Source organism: Mus pahari, chromosome 12, assembly GCF_900095145.1.
Source record: "Mus pahari chromosome 12, PAHARI_EIJ_v1.1, whole genome shotgun sequence".
Lineage (NCBI taxonomy): Eukaryota > Metazoa > Chordata > Mammalia > Rodentia > Muridae > Mus > Mus pahari.
Window position 1 is genome coordinate 6,075,518 of NC_034601.1, and position 10,470 is coordinate 6,085,987.

Genomic DNA, 10,470 nt, shown 5'->3' on the forward strand with positions numbered 1-10,470 from the left:
GGTAGGCATACCCATGACCCAACATGACAGTGTGTAGACATGGGGGAATGGAGGGACAGCTCATGTCTGGGTAGGCATACCCATGACCCAACATGACAGGATGTAGACATGGGGGGATGGAGGGACAGCTCAGCCAAGTACAGTCTGAGCACTCTGCAGCCATTTAAAATCAAACTCAAGCATCCCGATCGCTAGAAGGAAAAATCCCAAGAAAACGTAATCCAGTTTTGAAAACATAAACACAGGTTGGGAAATCAAACTAAGCTCAAAACTACAGAAAAACATATCCACGTCTCTTCCTTCTGCTGCCTCTAAGACGAAAAATGTATACAGGTGTTTCCACTTTGCTTTCACTTATACAGTATTGCTTAGGAAGAAAGAAAACCAAGGAAATCCAAGATCAAAAGAACTGAGGACTGGGCCAGGGAGATGGCTCAGCCAGACTTGAGCTCCCTCTCCCAGAACCACATGAAAACGTGAAAATCCTGGTGTGCATACTGGCAATCCCCAGACTCCCACAAGAAGATGGGGAGCAAAGAAAGGAGACAGGAGGCAGGAGTGTCATCTGAGCTCAAGGGTCACTGCCATGGGGTCACTGTGGCAGAAGCCAGGTAGAGGGGGAAACTAACTCCCAAAAAGTTGTCCTCTGACTTCTACAGACAAGCATATACACATCCAGCAGTCACACACACACAAACACACACTTGCACACATGCACAGTCACACATACACACACACAGTCACAGTCACACATAGACACATATGCACACAAACACAAAAATATTACATAATTAAAAACCAAAGATACAGAGGAGTCCCTAAAAATGCATGAACTGAATGATTAGAGAGGAACCAGGGTGCAGCTCGGTGCAGAGCACAGGCTGAGCGAGCACTTACAGGTCCCATTCCCAACCCCCGGAAAGGGACCACAGAAGGAAGGGAAGGGAAGAGGCAAGACCCACAGGTTCAAGGAGGAAGATCAAAGCCGTGTGATCCACAGGGAGATGGGTCTAACACAAACCATGCGAGCACAGGTATTAACACCCACAGAGAGAGAAAGCAGCAAGACTGTGCCACTACCCACGAACAAGACTGGGCCATCCACACCACCCCCAGGAGTGCATCCCAGGAGGCCCTGCCTGTATGGAGGAACCATAAGGAAGTCACCAACATAGATGGGTCCAGACTACACTATAAGCCAAGAAGAGAAAGAAGACCATTCCTGACTGAGCTGTTGATAGGGATTCTGGTTTAGAAAGATGTTCCCTGTCCCCCAACAACTGGAGAGGGGGCTGTCCCTGAATCTGTTGCCTGCCTATAGATCCCATTCCCCTAACTGGGCTGCCTTGTCTGGACTCAGTGGGAGAGGAATCACCTAGTCCTGCAGTGACTTGATGTGACAGGGGCTGGGGGGTGAGGGGAATAGCAGGGGAGGGAATACAGAGGAAAGGGGAAAAGAAACATGTATCCTGTGCCGAGTGTGCAGCTTGATGGAAGAGAACTTGCTTAGCACACTTACTGCCCTGACTTTCATTCCAATACCACCTGTTATATTTACATATGTTTGTGCACATGTATATATGTATGTAACAAACAAAACCAAAGTAAAGAGTGCTATCCATATAAGGGAGTGTATGGGAGGGGCTGGCGGAAGGCAATTGGCAGGGAGTGGAGAATAAAAAGAAGTGATGTAATTCTATTTCAATTCAAAATAAAACACATTTGTTCTGAAAATAAACTCACAAAGAAAATAGGAAGTATAGGGAGGCTTGGTGGAAAACGGACAGCATAAAGCCTTGTGTGTAACCAAGAGAGGACAGTCCAAGAGGATGCAAGACAAGCAAGGAGGTATCCGCAGGCAGGCCAAAGAGTTCTCCAGAACTAAAAGCACTCGAGTCTCCTGGTCAAAAATCGCAGATTATAGAGCACAGAAACTAATAAAGTAAAACTAGTATAACTCAAATTATAACCCAGCAAACTGTTCTTAGAAGAAACATACCCACATCTTGCCACAGTTAATCTCGCTGACAAAATTTACAGTGAGCTTTTATTTCCTTCCTTAAACTTTAACATACTTTCTAAGTGCTCTACAATGAAAAGACATTATTTTTATAATGTCTATGGAGGAGAATTCATTATTTCAAAACACATATATACATAAACACTTTTTAAAAAAAAAATCTGCCCTCAAAGACTTATATTCTAAGCAAAGGAGGTGCATAGCACACAAGGATCAACACTCAAGGGTTCTTCTGGTCCCTACATGCAGTACACACATTCACACACGCCTGCAGATTCACACATGCACACATGTGTGTGTGCACACAAATACACACAGATACACACACACACACACACAAAATAAACATACAAGGGCTGGAGAGATGGCTCAGCAGTTAAGAACACTTGTTGCTCTTGCAGAGGAACCGGGTTCTGTTCCCAGCATCCACATGGGGCCTCACAAGCATCCATTACCCCAGTCCAGCAGACATGTCTGTGGCAAGCAGCCTCTGGCAAGCATTCATACATGCTGACACAACACACAAAGTAAATAATTAAAAAATAAGCATACCAAATAAAATCTACACAATGACTGGCACAGAGGGATGAAGTAGATAAAATATGAACACAGCCTTTTCTGCCAGTGGGCCAGGGAAGGAAGAATTCGAGGATGGTGAGCGAAGATGTCTAGGTCTAAGCGATTTTCTGGGTTTCCTGTGTAGCTTGAGTCTGTCTCACTTGGCCAAAGAAGATGCAATGAGAGCTTCACTATACCAAGCTCAATGTGCATCTCTAACTTAATGACATTGCAAGCCTACCTGCCCACTGATGGCGCCCAAATCAACGCCTCCACAATAAATTAAATTAACACCTCAAACACCTGTCAATTGACACCACTGCATTTAGTATGGTCTCAAACCTGTGGGTTGAGACCCTGAACGACCCCATTCACTTGAAAACCGTAGATATTTACATTATGATCCATAACACTAGCAAAACTACAGTTGTGAAGTAACAACAAAAATAATTTTAGGGTTGGGGTCACCTCAGAATGAGGAGCCATGTTAAAGGGTCACAGAATTAGGTAGGTTAAGAACTACTGCTACAAACCTTGTTCAAGGGTGAAGAAGACTGAGAGAAAGGTCAAAGTGGTGCATGCCTGGATCTTGAGCCTGTCCATGTGTATGTGCACATGTGCTCGTATGTGTGTGTGTGTGTGTGTGTGTGTGTGTGTGTGTCCCTTTTATCTGATAACCAACTATTATCACATTGTCAAACAAAAAGACCATAGGTGTGTTCTGGGGGACATGACCCAACTGGAGTCCCCTTATCGGGTCTTTTTAGTGAGGGGAGGTTGAGGCTTTCTGGTCACAATACTGTGAGAACACCTAAGTGAGGCAGTTTTAGACAAAATCCCATGAGTAGTTCCATAAAGCTAAATAAAGTCCACTGAATGCTAAGCAGTAACACAAACAGGAGGTAAAGAGATATGACAAGCATATGTATTCCTAATGAAGGAATAGCTTCCTAATGAAGGAATGGCTTCCTAATGAAGGAATGGCTTCCTAATGAAGGAATGGCTGTTTGCATCTTAGACACTTCTTTCCTTTTTAAACACATCCGGGCTTCTCCAAATACTACCCTCCAAACCCACTCCTCCCTGTGCCACCTGCCCCTCCTCTACGTGAGACCCAGCACATGCCCAGTGGTGTCTCTGCCCACTTGAGTGATCCCCTCCCATCTTGACTCATCTCCCTCTATGTCTAATACAATCAGACCTGTGGAAATCTCTCCTAGGCCAACTCTGGGAAGCCCCAGTTAGGTGAGAAGCCAGGCCCTCTTGTGTGCTTGAACAATAGATGCTTCCATCCTCTCGCCTTTCCTGCTGTCCGATCTCTCTCTGGTCTTGTCTTCTCTGGAAATGGCCTTACACATCACCCTCTTGCCATTCCCCGGTGCGTTTTCTCATCTTACGAGCACTCTTAAGAGGATGCTACGACAGCTAGATCATCCATCAGAGACCACTATTTTATGGATCAAGGTTGCTTAGTAGCCAAGGCCATAACATACTAAGGCATGCTTTCATTGGGGTCGGGTGGATCAAGAGACCCTTCCCGACATACTTCCCACCTCATAGTCAGAAGAAAGATCCAAAGGCTACACAACCCTCCCAATCTCAAACCGCATTCCCAGGTCACCTGGGAGCAGAATTCTCTGATGACTCTCACACCTATTTTTTTTTTATGTATACCCTAGTGGGCCTATTCATTTTATGTGCTGTTTCTATAGTTAAAGAATGGAAGGTCAATGATGATACTTAGGTCTCACCATCCAATCCCATACCCCTCTACTAAATAGGAACCACCATTCTCCCTCTTGGTGCCTCTTGAGAAGGGTGGTCTCTTCTCAACTGTGTAAGCCCCTCTAGGCTGATTCACTGTCTCCCCCATCCCCATGGCTTGGTACCTCATATGCAATCAAACTAATGTCTTGTTCCTTTTAAATAAGGAATGATAATGTTAAAGGTTAGGTTTGATTTTCCTGTATCACAGCTTGAGACCAGATGAACAGGCATCTATTTTCATCACCCACTGTGTAGTCTTGGTGAAGTCTCCTAACAGCCCTGTGCTTTGGCCACGTTGTCTGAGAGTTTCAAGGTGTTCTAGTAATGCTAAGGCCCTACACAGCTCTGATATGACCAGAACACTGTAAGCAGAATTCAGTCATCCCCTGCTTTCATTATACCAGAGAAGGAGCCCTCCGAAGCAGAGAGGGGGCTGTACCCTCCCACGAAGGCCCTGCTAGACAAGTGCTATTTGGAATCAATGTTCAATCAGATACTGGATCAGCTGTGTGTTTTCACTGCTTGTGCCACAGCCCAGGAGACCCAGGAGGAGCTGTCAGGAGCGCTGTGCAGAGATGAACCGCGGTGTCTTAAGACAGACAAAAGGAAAGTGCTGTGACAAATATCCACCCATTCCTCCAGTTTTAGCCTGCTACCTAGGGCCCTCTCCAGCTGCCAGCATTGAACACAAGCACCCCAGCCCTCCAGAGGCTTCTGTGGGGTTATGGCTCTCTCTCTCTCTCTCTCTCTCTCTCTCTCTCTCTCTCTCTCTCTCTCCTCCCTCGAAACTTTCTCCCCTCTCTGGACTTCTGCGTAATTCCTAGCAAGCTCTCCTAACATCCCATTCAGCCTCCAAACCTCTCCTCCAAAACCAGTGCTCCAAAGAACTGCTGTCCAAAGAAAGCCAAGAAAGCCAGACACATTTTCTCTCGATTCTGAAATTCAACTTCCATACCAAGGTCCATCTTCCAGAACCTTCCATTTGAAAATCTTTGGAAGCCCTGTAGTGATGTCGTCAGCCCACATAAGAGCTACAGAAAGGAACCTCCAGGCTCTCCAACACCCTGGGCCTGGAGTTACTTCCCTGCACACATTCCTCTCCCTGGAGCAGAGTTTCGCCCACATGCCTCTAGCCCTGGGGCTCTGGGGCTCCCACCTCCACTCCTTAAGTCTAGGCTAGCACAAATCTGTCCGCTTTTGCGTTTTTGTTTTTGTTTTTGTTTTTGTTTTTGTTTTCTAAAAACTTCAATACCCATCTTTAGGTTTTTGGTTTGTTTGTTTAAGTTGTAGCAGGTTTAATCACTTTACTGAAGAGAGAAAGGTGGAGATTCTGGTAAACCTGTCACTATAGGAATGGGGCCATATTGACCTGAGTGTTCCCACACTTGTCTTTGAGCTCCTTGAAAACATCCAAACATTCCATCACCACCCACTGGCCTACTGTCGTGTTTTCTGTCCTCATCCTGGAATACCAAGGTGCTTCTGAGTACCCCATCTTCAAAACCAAAAGCAAAGGGCGTTTCCATCATGTCTGGATCCGACAGACACCGAGCAATTCTCACAAAGGCCAGAGGCCACTTAACCTTCTTTGGGATTGAGCACCCTAGGCAACCCCCGAGGTGGCCACCATTTGTAGAACCACCCCTCCAGGACCCTGGCAGTCCATCTCCTCCTGGCCTTACCTTGTCAGCCATGATCATAGATGCACCCCCATGAATGCCCAAGATGGGGATGAAAGTCTGTGAGGAGATAAAATCCAGCATCTGAGCCACAGCCTCTTGGTCCGTATCATCTCCAAACACCAAGCCATGGATGCGCGCCCCGGACATGAGGTCGCACACATGCGTGATGAGGCTCTTAGGGTCAGTGCGGTTCATCAATAACGCCACCACGTTCACATCCAGGGGCAAGCCGGTTGCCTGCTCCGGGCCCCACAGATTTCGAAGTTCGCGTTCAGTCACGTCGTGGCTGTGACCCAGCAGCACCGCAATGTTCAGCGCTGGAGTACCCTTCTCCGCCGCCGCGTTCTGCGCCGGACCGTGCCAGACCAGAAGGGCTGGCAATACCAGCAAGGTCCAGTAGCCCAGTCTGCCCATGGTCGCCACTTAGGGTCCCTGTAAGGTGGAGGAGAACGAGAGGCAGGTGGTGGTCAGTGAGGGGCCCAGGAGACAAGATAGACTGCCCCTGCACCCGCTCTGAGAGTCGAATGTGAAACCCGACACCAGCACGGGCTGTTTTTGTCACTCTTTAGAGTACTCATCTTTGATGCCATCCACATTCTTTGACCCATGTCCATCTCCACGTATCAGTCCAATCCGAGCTATTTCGCCATCCCTGTCCCCAAACCCATCCTGGCATCCTCCCTCCTTCTCTCTTGTCTCCAGCCGACTCCCTCAATCCCAGCTGGGTCCAAATTCCACACAAGATTCTCCAAATTTGACGCAGACCACAGCTCCTAGGAGCCCAGAGAGCCATGAACCCCACCACCACCCACAAACATTAATCCAGGCCAAGCCCTCTTTGCAGCCCTCTCTCTCCGCAAGTGCGTGGACCAAGTTATCGACCCCGCCCCCTGCTCACGCAGCGAACTTTGGACAAGCCCCAGCGTGAGAGGCGGTGCCTGCATACTGCAGCCTGAGTCTGTGGCGAGCCTACAGGGTTAACTGACCCCACCCCCTGGGAGCTCGCCCAGCGCGCCATAGACCTCGCTCCTTTAGTGGCACCCACCGGCTGCAGATCCCGCGCCTCCCATGCAGGGGATACAACAAGCGCTTGAAAGTGTGGATGCTCTCTGTGACCTCGGGCTCTCAGGTGCACGGGCAAACTAGAGGCCGGACTCCCCACCACTACCTTGCTGGGAGAAGCCAAGAGCCGCTCTATGTCAAGTCTCCCAGGACCCGCCCCCTACACACGGGTACGCACAAGCAACATACAATCTCTCATGCCGTGTGAAATGCAGAATTCTGGAGAGTAGGAGCGCTGCCTTCCACCCCCACCCTAACACCCCGCAAGTGGGCCAGCGCGTGGGAGCTGGCAAAGAACGTGCGGGGGTGGGGGTAGGCTCCCAAAAAGCTCTCAGATAGACGAGGAGTGTGCATCCCCTCCCCAGCCTTTTCACTGCAGACCCTGAAGCCAAATCTTAGATGCACGTGGGCAGTGGGCTGCACACGCTAACAGACACGCGCGCTTTTCTGCGCACAACCCCAGGCCGCTGTAGAGATGCCCACGGCCAGCTGGAGCCTTCAAACGTCCTTAGGCGGTGTACACACAAGTACTGTGCCAGGTGCACAACAGTGCTTGCCTGAAAATGCCTGTACGGTCGTGCACGCGTGTACAAGCGCGCGCCCCTCGGCTCCGGTGTTGTTGCACCCCGGGGGAAGTTGGGGCAAACTCCAGCCTTGGCATTTTAGGGTGAGCAAGGTGGAGTGCAGGGCCGCAGCGCCACCTGGTGCTCCTCCAACGCCTCGCCATTGGGCTCTCCCTCTCCAGTTTTCTCTCCCTCGTTCTTTCCCCCCATCTCCCTATTGAACCCTCTCCTCTCTCTTCACCGGTTGAGCCTATATCCTCCCAGGCCCGGGAAGCCGGTATCACCAACCAGGACGTACCTGTAGCCGGAGAAGGTGGAGGATGCAATGGGGCGTGCTGCGCGCACGAGCATCTCGGCCGCCTCAGCAGCCACCAGGTTTAGCGGGTTCCCGCATGCTGCGGCCCCTGCGCGCTCCCCTGGCTGTCCCGCGCTGTCCGCATCACCCCCACGGGGGGCGGCTATCCCAGCCGGAGGCTCTGCAGCAGGGCTCTAACCGGGTCGGAGGAGAGATGGAGAGGCAGGGTCAGCCCACCAGTGCTAAGGGAAGGTGGGGGGAAAAATGCAGTCTGCAGTGCTCACAGCCCCCTTATGCACCCTGGGGGCTCGACCAGAGAGGGAGCTGGAGCTTGGTGGCTACGACACCCTCGGTGCGGGTCTTCAGTTCCTGTGGCTGATAACCAGAGCTCCTCTCAGGGACGCACCGGAGAGTGGAAGCCCCAGGTTGGCCACCCACGAGAAGCTTAGTGGAAACCTCCACCCTCACCCCCTACCACCACCTCGGCGCCGGCTACTGGGAGTTGTGCGACCAGGAGCTGCTGAGCCTGGGGTGGGGGGGCAGGAAAGGAGGGGGCGCTGGCTGAGTTTGCTACAAGCCGGGAGGAGAAGAGGGGGAGGGAAGGACGCGGGCTCCCGCGGTCCCGGATCCCCGAGGGAGGTGTGATCACTCCCACGTAGCGACCCTCTTGTGCGTCCTGCCGCCCCCTCCTATCCATACCTTCCCCCCACCAGCTTCTCACAGGGCCCTCCCAGGCTCGGAGTCCCGCGCCAGCACTCACCGCAGCCTCTCTCCACATAGTTCTCAGCAGTGGCCACCCCTGGTCATCTCCAGGGCTGATTGCTGCCGCCGCGACTCTCAGAGCTCATCCGGCCCCATGCTCAGGCACAGCACCCCAGGAGCCTCTCTCCTAGAGCCCTGGCTCAGCTTTCTGCTCCACTCCGGACAGCGGCTGCCAGGTCCTCTGAGCGCGCCTGGACACCCTCTCCGCAGTCCTGCTCCTGCTTGGCTGCGTGAGTGTGTGTGTGTGTGTGTGTGTGTGTGTGTGTGTGTGTGTGTGTGTGTGTGTGTGTGAGTGTGGGAGCGCGCGCGCGCGTGTGGCCGGGGATCCCCGCGGTCCCTGGCCGAGAAGGGCGCAGGCGGAGGACCGCAGCTCCCTCCCGGCCCTTCGCTGAAGGGCCAGCTCCGCGCTGGGCGTTCGGTTCGTCACTTGGTCAGCGGGAGCCCAGGAAAGAGCCTGGCCACCGCGGTTCACAGCACTGGAGAAGCCAGGATCCTGGGGCGCGCTTCTGCTGCGGTCGCCTAGGAGGATAGAGGAAAGCAGAGGCGCCCACCACAGCAACTTAGGACTTGTTCTCAGCCAGCGAGACGCAACGCAGCAACCCCCGCGCAATCCGACGTTGTTTGGAGCTCTGGTCCGCCTGCAGCCGCCCACCCCGGAGGCGGGCCGAGGCAGACCCCGCAGTTCCTAGGCGGCGACGCGGAGCGCGGCCACCCTCTTCTGGAGCGCACGGCGGCAGCGGAACAAGGCCGACCTAGGTGTCTGGCTGGTGACGGGGGGAGCCTGCGGTGGCACGCAACCTTGGTGCTGAAACCACGCTCTCCGCCCGCTCCCGGGCGTCTGGTGCTGCTGAAGAATCAATTATTCAGATCTCTGCTACGGATTCCTCCTCCTCCAGTGCCTGGTGCTGGGTGCAGCAATCCTTGCTCCACGCAAGGTACACCGACAAGCACACACCCGCCCAGGATGCTTCTCTCAATGCCTCACCACCCTGGTATGGGAACCCACTCTGATGTCAGAGAGCCAGGAGCTTAAAATCAGAAACATATATACTCTCTCCAAGCACAGACACGCGTGCGCGCGCGCATACACACACAGTCGCGCGCCCACAGGCACACATACACACTTGCTGCTTCCTTCTCTAAGTTGTTCGAGACCAAACGTAGCCCTGTGGTTACCTCTTCTAAGTCACCAGAAGGGATAAGCCAAAAGCCTGGGGCTAACTGGCTGTGAAAGCTGACTGGCTCCAATTCTAGCATTTGACCTTTGTACAGTCACTTGAATCCCAACACCTGTCTCTGCCTTTCTTCCCTCCACTTGATGCCTAATATCACCTGAATGCTTATGCTCCAAATGCACATGCTAAAACCCTACGTCTAAGTATTAAGAGTACTGGCCTTCACAGTGATTAAGTCATAAGAATAGAATTGCATCCGGATCTTAATAAAAGAAATCTCAGAGAGCTAGCCAGCTCCTAGCTCAGCCAGAAGCTGCCCCTAACAAACACAGAATCTACTTCTTCTTGTTCAGAGAACCAACTGTGAGAAACTTCTTGGATTCCTATACTGAGTAGCTTTTGTTATTGCAGGTCTGCCAAACTCAGGTATCACCGTCCTCCTTTAATGATAACCTGGAAAAGCAGATGAGCAACAGCAGTAAAAATAAAAATAAAAATAAATAAAGCCTATTTCTTGGGGTTATTTTGCAAGAAAAAGACAATGGTCAAAGATTTAACGAAACCTGATACATAGTAGGTGCCCAGG

The 10,470-nt window shown here is 51.6% G+C and overlaps 1 protein-coding gene across 1 annotated transcript in view; it reads right to left on the minus strand.

Moving 5' to 3' along the window:
• The window catches only part of Grin2a (glutamate ionotropic receptor NMDA type subunit 2A), a 412,491-nt gene extending 402,786 nt beyond the window's left edge, over positions 1-9,705 (minus strand). Inside the window, exons 1-3 of the mRNA XM_021209495.2 lie at positions 8,708-9,705; positions 7,951-8,141; positions 6,028-6,459 (exon numbers count right to left, since the gene is read on the minus strand). Coding sequence (XP_021065154.1) covers positions 6,028-6,441 — 414 coding nt within the window. The 5' untranslated portion in view covers positions 6,442-6,459; positions 7,951-8,141; positions 8,708-9,705. The remainder of the gene's footprint in view (positions 1-6,027; positions 6,460-7,950; positions 8,142-8,707) is intronic.
• Between the last annotated feature and the right edge of the window lie 765 nt (positions 9,706-10,470).